Below are 14011 nucleotides of genomic sequence, written 5' to 3'. Positions count from 1 at the left end.
TTTGTCTTGTACTCGGCCAACCCGGGTTCTATTCCTCCGTCCCTCTCGGAGAGCCCAGCAAGCTACTGAGAGTATCCCGCCCGCACGGCAGAGCCTGGCAAGCTCCCCGTGGCATATTCGATATGCCAAAAACAGTAATAAGTCTCACAATGGAGACGTTACTGGTGCCCACTCAAGCAAATCGATGAACAATGGGACGACAGTGCTACAATGCTACAGACAGTTGTCATGATGACTGGAGGTCACACACAGGACTGGCGTGCTCACTTGAAGACCTGGTGAACTGCTGGCTGGCTGGCTGGCATGGCTGGGGTGCTCACTCACGAGCTTAGTGGAGTGCTCCCACTCAGGTTTGGTTGGGGTGCTCACCGGGGTCATGCTCCTTTTTTTTTTTTAAATCCCCTTTTTGGATCACACCCAGCAATGCTCAGAGGTTATCCCTGGCTCTGCACTCAGGAATCACTCCTGGCGGTGCTCGGGGGCCCATATGGGTTGCTGGGAATTGAACCCGGGTCGGCCGCATGCAAGGCAAACATCCTACCCACTGTGCTATCGCTCTAGCCCCGCTCCTTTCATTACAGTGCTCACACACACACACACACACACACACACACACACACACACGATGCTGTGCTCCCCAATGGCCCCACACATGCTGGTGTTGCTGCGCACACACACCGGCTTGTGTGTGTGTGTGTGTGTGTGTGGGCGGGAGGGTCTCCAATTTTTTTTTTTTTTTTTTTTTTTTTTTTGCTTTTTGGGTCACACCTGGCGATGCACAGGGGTTACTCCTGGCTCTGCACTCAGGAATTACCCCTGGCCGTGCTTAGGGGACCATATGGGATGCTGGGATTTGAACCCGGGTCGGCCACGTGTAAGGCAAACGCCCTACCCGCTGTGCTATCTCTCCAGCCCCCGAGGGTCTCCAATTTTTACTTGCAGAGCTCCAGGGATGTGAGTCAGATGCTCTAGTGTGATGCCTACACACCTGGCTACGGGGCACTGGAAATCTCACGCTGTTGTAGGGGGCGGGGGAGGTCTGGACTCTCAAAGTGGCAGGACCGCCCACTCTGTGTGGGAACTCCGGGCCTCACGCCTTCGAGACAGGACTTTTCACCCCCGAGCCATCTCTGGGCACTAAGAACTTGGCCTTGTTTTCAGAAGGCTTCAGAGATTGTCTGACGGCTCCTCGGAACATTCCGGCGAGGCATACACTTTACGATTCCCGTGTTACAGAGAAAGAAACTTAGCTCGGAGAAGTGGTGGTTTTCCTAAGGTTGCCGAGGAGACAGCACATGAGCTCAGGGGGAGCCAAGGCGGAGCAGCCCGGAGACGCCCCCGTCACACTGCACCAGGCAGCTTGCCGCCCCAGGCTCGTGCTCTCTTCCTGAACATCTAGAAAACCGTCTCCTCGTCCCTCCTGAGGGGGCTGATCTTCTAGTTGCTCACATCACAGTCTTTACTATTTTTTATATCTACTTACTTATTTTGGCTTTTTGGGGTCAGACCCAGCGATGCTCAGGATATACTCCTTGCTCTGCACTCAGGAAATTACTCCTGGTGGACGGTGCTCAGGGGATGATATGGGATGCCAGGGAGTGAACCCAGTGTAGGCTGCATGCCAGGCAAATGCCCTCCCTGCGGTGCTATGGCTCTGGCCCCGTGTATCATGGTATTTAAACTGTGGGCCAGGCCCGTCGGGTGATTGTCAGGTCCGTTCAGTGGGTCCAGCTCTGTAGATTCAGCTCACTGGGTCTCAGGGCTCCTAAGTCAGGGCCACATCCCCTCCTCTCCTGGGCCCGTGGTAGAGTTGGTGGGGGAGGGGTGGCGTTTGTTGGCTTGGCCACAGTGCAAGATGTTGCGTATCTACCAGCAGACCACTCGGCCTAGCTGTCCTTTCCCCCAGCCCCACCCCCTACATAGGGACAGAGAGAAAACTACCAGAGCCCATCAGTAAAAAAAGTAAGAATGGGTTGGTTGGTTGGTTGGTTGGTTGGTTGGTTGGTTGGTTGGTTGGTTGGTTGGTTGGTTGGTTTGGTTGGTTGGTTGGTTGGTTGGTTGGTTTGGTTGGTTGGTTGGTTGGTTGGTTTGGTTGGTTTGGTTGGTTGGTTGGTTGGTTTGGTTGGTTGGTTGGTTGGTTGATTGGTTTGGTTGGTTGGTTGGTTGGTTTGGTTGGTTGGTTTGGTTGGTTGGTTGGTTGGTTTGGTTGGTTGGTTGGTTGGTTGGTTTGGTTGGTTGGTTGGTTGGTCGGTTGGTTGGTTGGATTTTTCTGAGGTGTTTGTTTAAGCCATGAAGATACTCAGTTGTTCACTAAGACGCGTTTCCTGCTCTGCACCATGGTGGGGAAAGTACTGATTGCGGTCCCGTCTTTCCTGGGCAAGTGAAAGTCTGCTCTTCTGATGGTCAGCAGAGGCCTTAGGTCCCAGCGTCCTCTGTGACTAGGCGCCTGCAGTCTCAGAGGAAGGAGGGCGTTGGGCCTCGGTGAGGGATGCCTGCTCTTCCCTCCCTCCCTTCCTGTCACTAGTGCCTTTTGTTGTGTCCTGCGGACATCTGGACTGTTTTCCTTCATCTTTGCAAAAGAGGCTTCCATGCTGTGGGCCCCGCCCGAATGCTGCAGCCTCCGAAGACTTCTACTTCTCTTCCTCTGCTCCCCCACAGAGTCATGGCTTTGGGGAGGAGAGGCCCCACCCAGCTCCGTCCTTTGGAGTTACTCCCAGGGGGGCTCAGGGGACCATGCATGTAGTGCTGGGGATTGAACTGGGGGCCACCCTGTTCAGTTATCCACTGTAACTCTCCTCGGGTATTTTATACGTCCTGCTTTATGTTTTGAATAGAGTTTCTTGTTCAATTTTAATTTTTTTGAGGATGTATACGTGTGTGTTGGGCGGTAGGTATTTGTCCAGGGAGTAAATAAGACAAACCTGAGAGAGAAGAAAATAGGGAAAGAGAAGGGAGGGAGAGAGAGGAGAATATAATGTGTAAACATCATTGTTTCAAAAAAGATTTTCTATCCCAAGCTTGTATTTGCCGCAGTCAAACAATCATTATTATTAGATCTCAAAGATTTAAAGGCAGTAGTATAAATCACGATAATTCCCATAGCAGTCTCTCTTCATTCATTAAAACTCGCCATAAGGAAACTTTTTAGGGAAAGTTAAGAGACTTTGGGGGCCAGAGTGATAGTTCTCGGGGAGGGCTTTTTCCCTGCACTCAGTTGACCCCGGTTTGATCCAGACATCCCATATGGTCCCCCAAGCCCTGCCAGAAGTAATTCCTGAACGTAGAGCCAAAATAAGCCCTAAGCACTGTCAGGTATGGCCCAAAACACACACACACATTTAGTTTATCATTTCTTTTGCCCTTTTCCATATCTTTTTAACATTTTTTAAGGCCATATCCTTTGACCCTCACAACTAAATTGAAAAAATAAAAGAGACTTTCCCTGAAATAAATTATTTTCCTTTGAATGAATTTATTTCTCTAATTTATATCTATATGTAAATAACATTTCTAAATGTATGTCTGTATTTAAGTTTTCAGAATTTGCCTGAAAACTAGTTAGATATACGTAGATCCTAGAATTAGATCCTAAGAACTTTGATTTAGGTTAGTCTTTAACATCTCGCAGAAGGAGGAAGTCCTGGCATATTCTTATGCCTCCAGAACAAAATAAAGCCCCATGCACACCCATTCAATGATCTACTCTCTAAATGTAATCCAAAAGGAACATTTGGCCCCAGTTGACGTGAAAGTCACTCAGATCGATTTGTCTTGTTTCTGTTCTGTGATGTGGCTTGATCACACCCACCTGACCAATACGTCATAACAAGAAGATGAGCCAGGGGACACAGCTTTACTGGTTGGCCGGAATGGGACACACGCTCAGAAAGGCACGAGAGCCTCTTCTCTCAGAACTGGCCTCCTTGTGGACATGACTTTCTTCCGGACAGGAGAGTTCCCATGAAATGGCTCTTTCTTACAAGCCCTGCACACCTTTGGTTCAGTGGCTCTCTGGCCCCAGCGCCGGACCTGAGCTCACGTTGGTTTTAACGAATCAGAGGGTTGGCGCGGTGTCTGGGCGGGGCGTGCAGGAGACGTGGAGGAGGGTTTCTGGGGTGCTCCCTCCTCCCACGTCTTCCTCGGGGGCTGCCGTGCTCCGCAGCAGCCCCTGGCAGCTGTGCCCGGCGCCTTTGTCACCCAGGCAGGGTTTCATGAAATGGATCTATGCTCTGCTGTCTGTGTTGTTCATTCCTGCATACTGGAGCCGCGCCCGGGAAGGTGAGTGCCAGCAGGTCGGCCCTCGCTCCCAGCTGTTCCTTGCTCCGACTGTCACTCAGGGTATAAATAAACGGCTTCATTCACTCTCCTGCTCACAGCAGCTTCCAGTTTCCAGACCTCCGCCCTCGGTCAGAAAGGCCTTAGGGCCAGATATAAAGACCTTTAATAAAGGTCTTTGCATGTAGGTTAATTCATGCAAAGACCTTTATTTTTTTTAATTAAGGCTTTATCATTTCCACCGTGCATACGAGGCAGATGTTTAACTTCTTTTCACTTCAGACCTTGGAGGGGGGGAAATTCCAGTTCAGTGTTTGGGAGAGAGAGCCCCAATGCCGGGCTGGTGTGCAGGATTTGCATGCAGGGGCCCCAAGTTCCGTCCCTGGCACCGACCTCATGATCCCTCACCCCCTCATCCCCCCCTCATCCCCCTCTACACCCCGCACACAGAGCCAGGAGTAGCCCCTGAGCACTGCCAGGTGTGGCCCCAGAACCCATAAAAAAGACAAAACAAATCACCCGGTCAGCGGCCTGCACCAGCATCGTCACAGATTTGCTGCCTCTTCTGCACCAGGCCCTTTGCAAGGGAGGGAGGCGGAGCGTCCTGTGGTGGCCGCGGGCGGCCTCAGGACCAGTCCCCAGAGTGTGGCCCTCGTGCGGCCCAGGCCTGTGCCGTGCAGAGGCAGCGCTGGGCAGTCTCGCTCCCCGCAGGCAGTGCCGCTCCCCACATCCGCCGACCAAATATTTGCCAAGGAGCTGCCAGGTCAGCATTTCTGAGGCACGGTTGGCCTCAGCGCTGAGAGGACTGATGTTGGGGGGGAGGGGGGAGAGTGCACAAAGGTGAGGGCAGCAAGGATGGGGGTTCTCGGGGAGGGGCTCTGCAGGGAACTGCACTCAGTCCCCCGGGGCTGCTGGGCTGTGAAGTGACAGTTAAATCACAGAGAAGGGGCTGGGGATGTGACCCAGAGTTAAACCCCATGCTTTGCTTTGCACGTGTAAAGTCCCGAGTTACTTTCCAGGTATACAAACTAACTCATTAGTTGTGTCACTGTAGCACTGTCGTCCCGTAGCACTGTCATCCATCGATTTGTTCAAGCAGGCACCAGTAACGTCTCCATCGTGAGACTTGTTGTTACTGTTTTTGGCATATCGAATATGCCACGGGGACCTTGCCAGGCTCTGCCACTCGGGCAGGATACTCTCGGTAGCTTGCCAGACTCTCCGAGAGGGATGGAGGAATCAAACCCGTGTTGGCCGCATGCAAGGCAAACGCCCTACCTACCCGCTGTGCTATCACTCCAGCCCAATTTATTAATTAAATTATAAAATAAGGGATCCAAACAATAATAGTGAGTTTTTTGTTTGTATGTAATCAAAGTAAAGAGAAAGTAAAGTGAAATTTATCAGCTACACAGGCGGGGTGGGGGGCTGGGAGGCTGGAGGGCTGGGGGGTGGGGGGGAGGTTTACTGTGGTTCTTGGTGGTGGAATATGTGCACTGGTGAAGTGATGGGTGTTCGAGCATTATGTAACAGAGACTTAAGCCTGAAAGCTTTGTAACTTCCCACACGGTGATTCAATTAAAAAAAAAATTATAAAATAAGGGAATGTGACACTAGAAGCAAAGGCCTGCAGAAAATAAACGAGAATTAGATGACCATATTAGAGTTGAAAAGACCTGCTGGAACTACCTTTTGGAAATAACAGTAATAGTAGTCATCCTTGTAAGTTTTGTGAAGCGTAAGAAGGAGCAAAATTGTTGTTGAAACCCCAAGAGATAATAATTGTGATCACACAAATTTGATAAAGGACTAAGAATTTTAGGGGCAAGCAAAAAAAGTCTCCATTGTTTGGGAGAGAGAACACCACAGTGGGTGGGACACTTGCATGCAGCTGACCCAGGCCCAATCCCCAGCGCTGCCTGTGGTCCCCTGAGCACTGCCAAGTGTGTCCCCAAAATAAAATAAAATAAAATACCTAAGAATTTTAGGAACTGGAAAAGAAGCAGAAAAAAACTCTAAGAACTTAAGAGCTTAAAAAGAGAAAAAAAATAGTAATTAAAGTTTGAAAATCAGTGTTGGGCTTAACTGCTGAGGAAAGATTTAATGAACTCAGAGATATGTTCCAAAAATATTATCTGGACTTCAGAATGGAAAGAAAAGTGGAAAAACAAGTTAAAGGCCTTATAGATAGCTAGCATGTTCTGGAAAGAAATATAAGGGGGGTTTGACAGACAAAGGACCTGCTATGCATGCAAGAGCCTGCAGTTTAGCTGGTCAGAAGTGACTCCCAAGCACCACCAGGTGCAACACCCCAAAAAACAACACCCCCCCCCAAGAAAAAGAAGGGAAGTGGAAGTAGGAACAATTTTTAAAGAGATAATAGCTAAAAATTTTCTGGACCTAATCTAAGATACACGAGTTGCAGTGAGTCACAGGAAATCCATGTTGGGCACACCCTCATGAAACGTAGGCGACCAGAGATAAAGGGAAAAAAAAAATTAAAAGCAACTAGAAAGAGAAGACTTCTTAGCAATGGTGCCATTTTGATCGATGGCATACTCATAAATACAATGTAATGTTGCTGTTATGAAGGAAAGCCATGCCTAGGCCAGACAGGCAGTTGACGCAAAAATAGTTTTCAGAATGAGGATGAAACAAAGACATTTTCCAGCATTCCAGACTTGAATGAATCTGCGGCTACTGTCCTGCCATCACAGTAGAGAAAGGTAATGCAATGGACGACCCAGGCAACTCGCACCTTCCTTCTGGGTAAAGTAGAAGCCATCCAGGGCTCTGGGTACAGGAAGGGCAGGAGCCGAGTCTGGGTTCCCCGGGACCAATGTGGCTGATCGGTGTGGATCAGGGAGGGACAATGACGGTGGCAGCAGCAGAAGCGGGGCTGGGGGGAAGTAGTCAACCAGATACGGACACATCAGAGTCAGAGTTCAAAACCCCGCTTGCAAGATAGTTAGAAGAGTCAAATCGAACACATGAATATACGAAAAAGACGAAGGAGGAAGTTGGGGGGAAATATCCCAGAGTGATACAGGCCCGTGTTCTTCAGCCTTTCTGTACCTGTCCAGCGTCCTGGTCCCCAGAGTCAGAGTGAAGAGTAGAGCAGTGTTTCCAGCCTTTCGATCCCGGCCGGCCAGCACTGGCCTGTGTGCTGGTGATTGAAGGACACTGGTAAAGGCCAGACTCATCAGGCAAGTTAGATAATAAGGGAGAATCACATCAAGAAAGAAAGGGTATATGGACGCTTCTCAAAAAATTAGAAATTGAGCTTCCATTTGATCCAGCAATACCACTTCTTGGAATATACCCTGGAGAAACAAAAAAGTATGGTCAAAATGACATCTGCACTTATATGTTCATCACGGCACTGTTTACAATAGCCAGAACCTGGAAAAAACCCGAGTGCCCAAGAACAGATGACTGGTTAAAGAAACTCTGGTACATCTATACAATGGAATACTATGCAGCTGTAAGAAAAGATGAAGTCATAAACTTTGCATATAAGTGGATCAACATGGACAGTATCATGCTAAGTGAAATGAGTCAGAAAGAGAGGGACAGACATAGAAAGGTTGCACTCATCTGTGGAATATAAAATAACAGAGTAGGAGACTAATACCCAAGAATAGTAGTATACAATACCAGGAGGTTGACTCCATAGCTTGGAACTTGGCCTCACACGCTGGGGGAAAGTCATACCAAATGAAGAAAGAACCACCAAGTAAATTGTGAGTGGAGATCCCACGTGGTAAGGGAAATGAGCGCTGAAAGTGGACTAGTGTCCGAACATGATGGCCACTCAATACCCCTATTGCAGACCACAACACCCAAAAGGAGAGAGAGGGAGAACAAATTGGAATGCCCTGCCACAGAGGCAGGGTGGGGTGGGGGGGATGGGATTAGGGGGTGGGAGGGATTCTGGGTTCATTGGTGGTGGAGAATGAACACTGGTGGAAGGATGGGCTCCCGAACACTGCATGAGGGAAAAACAAGCACAAAATGTTTGAATCTGTAACTGTACCCTCACTGTGACTCACTAATTAAAAAATTAAAAAATTTAAAAAAAAAAAAAAGAAAGAAAGGGTACTACATTATGGCTAAAATTTAAGATTCGCCAAGAAAGCATTTTAACCTTTTCTTGCCGGCTTGTTTTATTATGTTTCCAGAATTACAGCATCATAAAATACATATTTAAGAAAACTATGTTGGGAAATACTAATAGAACCACAAAGAGAAATAGGCAAGATCACTCCCATATTCTAATGGTTTAATGTAACTCACTAATTGGTAGATTAAGCAGTTTGATTCTCTTTTAGGGAGTTTGACACAGCCAGGTTGATCAGGTAGAAATGGGTAGAACCTTCAAGAGAGCCCTAGCTGGTTCCATAGCCTTCCTAAGAAATGGGCTATTTGCAGAAACTCTGTACTAGAGCCCTAAGTTACATTTGAATGACTTTGTTTCCTAATCAGAGTGCAATCACAAAAAAGATACTGCTAGAAAATCCTTAAGAATTTGGAGACTAGGGGCTGGAGCAGTAGCACAGCGGGTAGGGCATTTGCCTTGCATAAGGCCCACCAGGGTTCGATTCCCAGCATCCCATATGGTCCCCCAGCACCGCCAGGAGTAATTCCTGAGTGCAGAGCCAGGAGTAACCCCTGAGCATCGCTGGGTGTGACCCAAAAAGCAAAAAAAAAAAGAATTTGGAGACTAATAAAAAAATTAGCTCACTTTTGAAAAAAAATCATAATATAATTAGAAATTACTTCCCAAAATCTGAGAGACAGAGCTGAAGTAATATTTACACTTACAGTCTGGAGAGTAAAAGTTGCCCTACTAAGTTTAATAAGAACAACAAGAAAATAATTGCAAAGGAAGATAAAAGTAAAGAAAAAATAAGTATTATTAAAGATAAAAAATAAATATACAATAGGGAGAATAAATAACTACATTATTTACATACCTTAGAGATTAAACTGATGTACAGACTCTAAAGTCTAAAAATCAATTTCTTGGATGTGACATCAAAGGCTAGAGCAGCAGCATAAAGAATTCGACTAACTAGACAGCACAAAAGTTTTAAAATTTTGTGCTTCAAAGGACATCATCAAGCAAATGAGAGGACAGCTGTGGAATGCAGCAAATATTTGCAAATCATCAATGTGGTAGGGGCTTGGATCTAGAACAATGGGTTTCAGCCTTTCATACCCACAGACCAGCCCGCAGTGGAAATCCACTGACCTGGAACATATTGATAGAGAAGTGTTATGACTCAGCAACAAAAGGAAAACTTAGTTCTTAACAGGGTCCAAATGGATGTTTTTCCAAATGAAAGATGTTCAATGCTAATTGGTATGCACAAGAAAATATTTTTGACATCATTAGCCACTGGGGAGAATGGAAACGAAATGGAGAGATTACTACCTTACCCTCCAGACCAGCAGTAACTAAAAGATAAGGACAAGGGTTTCAGGGCTGGAGTGATAGCACGGCAGGTGGGGCATTTTCCTTGCATGCGGCCGACCCAGGTTTGATTCCCAGCATCCCATATGGTCCCCCGAGCACTGCCAGGAGTTATTCCTCAGTTCATGAGCCAGGAGTAACCCCTGTGCATCACCGTCCCCCCAAAAAAGAAGGGTTGTAAAGAAGCACATTTCATGTGCTACTAGTGGGCATATAAAATAGTAAACTGCTTTGGAGAACAGTTTGGCAGCTCCTCAAGCAGTTAAACCCAAGTTACCATAGGATCTAGAAATTCTTCGAGGTATAAAAAGATGTTCCAAAACCAAAAGTGTACATTACTGTTTATAACAGCAGCAGAACAATATCTAAAAGGTGAAACCAACGGGCAAGTCCATTTGATGAGTGAATTAAGCATGCCAGGCTAGCCTCACAGCAGGAGGGCCCCGCTGTGCAGTCAGATTGAGCACCCATGCATGCCCAACACAGGAAACCCGTGCAGACACGCTCAAGGGAAGGAGCCAGGCCCAGAGGACCACAATGGCACTGATAGGAATTCCCCGGAATACTTACCTCTACAGGGACAGAAAGTAGATTGGGTTGGGTTGATGTGTGGGGTAATGACTAGGAGGAACAAAAATGTAAATGTTCTAGAGCTGACCATTGGTGATGGGTGCACAACTCTGAATATTCCAGCTGAATGGCCCACTTTTAATGGGCAGGTTGTATGAAGTGGGAATCATCTCCCAGTAAATCTGTTTCTGAGAAAGCAACTGACAACTCAGTAGGAAAATAAGCAGAAGGTATGTTCAGGCACTTCGCAGAAGACGAAATGTGTAGATAGATTAAGTTTCCGCGTCAGGCGAATCATCTGAGGGCAAACAGCAGGGCACCGCTGTGACTCAGCTGACAGCCAATGTCTCTAGCTCCGGCAATGCATGGAGATGGGGCATGTGCCAGAGGGAGCACCAGCTGCAACATTTTTGGAAAAGTAAAGCGGCGTCACCAGAGAGTCAGAGGTGCAAGTAGGGCGGCCACAGCAGTCCCACTCCTAAGTGAAGGCTCACTGGTGGGCTGGGTCCCTTAGAACAGGGAATTGCAATTAGAAGAGCAGAATGGTAGGAAAGCACCTGGAATGGTGGGATGCAGTGCTTAGGGACATCAGGAATACGCAGTCAGCAGACTTAACGTCTTAAGAAAGCAAAGGAGCAAAAGAGAAACATGAAACTCAGGGTACTGGGAATGGGGAGGGGGACGATTGGGAGCATCTCAGGGCTTGGGGGTAACAGGTGGGTGGGTAACGTTTCCCATCGGGCGGTGAGCTGTGGGTTTACATTGTGGCACTGGGGCAGGGCCATCTCCCCACGTTGAGAAGGGAGAGCCAGGAATCACAGAATGGCCGATCAATCCAAACTGGCCGGGAGTTTCCAGAAAAGACGGGCGTTGTCTGGCATCTTGTGTTGAAGAAGCCAAGAGGACCAACCATTCCTCTCTGGAGGAGGAGAGAACCACAGCAAGCACCAGCTGCCCCCGCCCCAGCTGGGCACTTTCTTGGGGACCCCCCCCCACATGCCCCGGGGCACATGCGAGTTTCCTCCTCTCCAGCTCTGCTGACCACGCCGGAACCCCCACGTCCTGGGGCCGGCCACCCAGACAGCCCTGTGCTCTCTTTCAGATCCCGCTCACGCTAAACGATGACGCTGACGCCCCCTGTGACGGCCAACACCGAGGAAGCACTGCGTCACCACCGCTCCACCAGCCCCGGGGTGCGCACGCGCGCGGAGTCACGCCCCCACCACCCCCGGTCGCGCTATGCGTCCTTAGCATCCTGCTGCGGCCGTCGCCCCCCACGCCTTCTAGCAGAGCGCAGCACCTTCACCCGGACGGATGTGGCCCCGAGGCCACGGGAAAACACAGACGCTGGGTCTCGAGGGCCACGGGGACGTTTGGGGCTGCCGCATCGTCTCCCCGGTGGGAGCCAGCGTATTCTTTCACCCTCCCTCCCCCCTTAGGTCCTCCTGCCCCCTCCCACTGCGCACAGAGATGATATAAAAGAGGCTCTTTGGCTATTTGCATTCGCTTCCTCTTCTTGTCCTGTTTGGAGCTTTTATTTGGAAATCCCAGCATCATGTACTCAGGTGGATGCCCCCTTTCTCTCCTTTCACCCACCCTGCGGGGGGTGTGGAGGTGTGGGGGTGGGGAGGGCTCCCAGCGCATGGGAAGCAGGGATTTACTGATTTCCAAAATTAATAAATAATTCTGTTTTCCTCTCCTCCCCCAAACCCACCTCCCAAACATTTACTTATTTCCCAGCCATCAGTATCTGCAAGGCTGCAGGGGGACCAGCCTCCCCTTTTCTCTACAGGCTGGGCGATTTTGTACCTTTCTTTTACACACGTGAGCTCCCAAGGCAGGTTTTTGTCTTCGTTCTGTTTCAGCAGATGGATGGGAAGTCTCAGCTGCTCACTCCCACAGGGTGGCTGGCAGGCCCGAGAAGTCGCCCCGAGGGGTGGAGCGGGGGTCTCCACAGACCCTCTGGGGCACCATACTCTGTGTTCCCTGCCCAGGTCATGCCCAGCCTGGGGCAGCTTCCCACTTAGTCCTCTCTGCTGGCTCTTCCCCCATCTCGGACCCGGATCCTCAGGCTCCCTTCTGACCAGAAGGTGGGGGTTGACACCCTCCAGACTGCCCTGGAGAGGGTCTGGGTGAGCTCCCAGGCGCTGGCACAGGGAACTGTGGATGCGGCTCTAGAACTCCTCAAGAGGGACCTGAGAGAGAGGACACCGTTTGCTTGGCCTTCAGCCCGCCTGGGTTCAGTCCCTTGATGCCCCAGGAGTAATTCCTGAGCTGCTGGCTATGGAAAAGAACCCTAAAGAGAATGATACACCCCCGCCCCCCCCCAAAAAAAATAGAGGCAGGAAGGGACTTTATTGCCGCCCTAGTGAATGAAAAGGAAGGTTGGAACGTGTGGTGGGATGTGCTTGTTTGTGTGGGACGGCGTCCATCGGCTCCAGGAGGGAGGAGAGAAGATGCTCCCGGGACTTCTGTTGTGTGAGGGCGGTGTGAACTGTGGGCTGATGTGGTGATGAATTAAGGAGGGGACAGACCTGAATTCCTTCACCGTCCCCTGCTGATAGGAAGGAGATCTTGACGAACAAGAAACTGGGGGAGATTTATTATATGGGTCTTGTGAAAAAGCAGAGGAGCCCGAGCCCCGAGCCCAATGAGAGAATTCCTGAGACCAGCCTGCAGGCCTGCAGTAGCCGTAGGTGAGCAGCTGGAATTCCAACCCGAAGCTACCCCCCTGCACGTGCCGTGACTAGGGTCAGGTGAAAGACCCCAGTCCAGTGCTCTCCCATTAGTGAGCCAAATACTCTCATTTTCATGGGTACTGGGCTTCTGGCCATGAGCTCACAGAGCCCTCCGCCCAGAGCAGTGTCCCTCCTTATTTTCCCCCCAAACAAGTGTTTCGTGAAGCGGGACAGTGATTCAGGTCATCTGTCGTGTCTGTCATGTGGCACAGGGGGAGGAGACAGAAGGCCCCCGGGGCATGTCCATGTCAGCTGGCCGAGAGCAGAACAGAGCTCCACCATCAGAAGAACATTCTGGATCATTTTCCTCCAGATCCTTCGGAACAGCCCGCCGCCTGTGCACCTGTGGATGCATCACAGGCCCCCGTGTTAGTCATGTGCTTTGAGACTGGATACCAAGGAGGGTTTCTTCGAGGGCCAGAAGGAGGGGTCCCATCTTCCGTATTGAAGCCTGAGGTGAGGACCAGTGATGTCAGGCGCGACAAAGTCTGCTTTCTATCTCGTCTCACCCTACCCGACTCCATCAAAGGCATCTCTAAAGCTGCAGCCCGAACCCTTTCCTGCAAACGCGCAGTGGTTCTCTGGCCCACAGAAATGTGAGAATGGCCACTGCAAACACACGGAGTCTTAACGGGGATACCAATGACTGTGGGCACAGGGCACCGGCTCCCTTGGGTACCACAAGGCACAATCCCACCACCCGTCATTTGAGGGCTTCCTGACCACCATGGAAGCAATTGGGTGGGTGGCATGAGATAAAGGCTGAGGGAGAAACCCTTAAAATTTGCTGTGTGTGGAGAAAGCAAGGAAAAAGTCTTGCAAATCGACTCAGGAACTCAGTTTGGGAGAACGTCAGAAGGAACAAGCTGTGTGCCTATGCACACATATATACCTCTGCCGCCCTGCAGGTTTTAACTGCAGATAGGTAGGTAGTTATTTTCACCAATGTGTG

At 49.6% G+C, this 14011-nt stretch overlaps 1 protein-coding gene across 10 annotated transcripts in view; it reads left to right on the top strand.

Moving 5' to 3' along the window:
• The window catches only part of TTLL5 (tubulin tyrosine ligase like 5), a 276403-nt gene extending 264575 nt beyond the window's left edge, over nt 1-11828 (top strand). For all 10 annotated transcript variants that reach the window (XM_055131147.1, XM_055131139.1, XM_055131146.1 and 7 more), the window contains one exon: nt 11424-11828. Coding sequence is in view for 2 of the 10 variants with exons in the window: in XM_055131140.1 (XP_054987115.1) it covers nt 11424-11446 (23 nt within the window). In the remaining 8 variants the exon portion in view is untranslated. The remainder of the gene's footprint in view (nt 1-11423) is intronic.
• Nucleotides 11829-14011: the final 2183 nt, after the last annotated feature.

Source organism: Sorex araneus, chromosome 3 (genome assembly GCF_027595985.1).
Source record: "Sorex araneus isolate mSorAra2 chromosome 3, mSorAra2.pri, whole genome shotgun sequence".
Taxonomy (NCBI): domain Eukaryota; kingdom Metazoa; phylum Chordata; class Mammalia; order Eulipotyphla; family Soricidae; genus Sorex; species Sorex araneus.
Note: the sequence above shows the minus strand (reverse complement) of the source record. Positions and strands in the feature narration are given on the sequence as shown.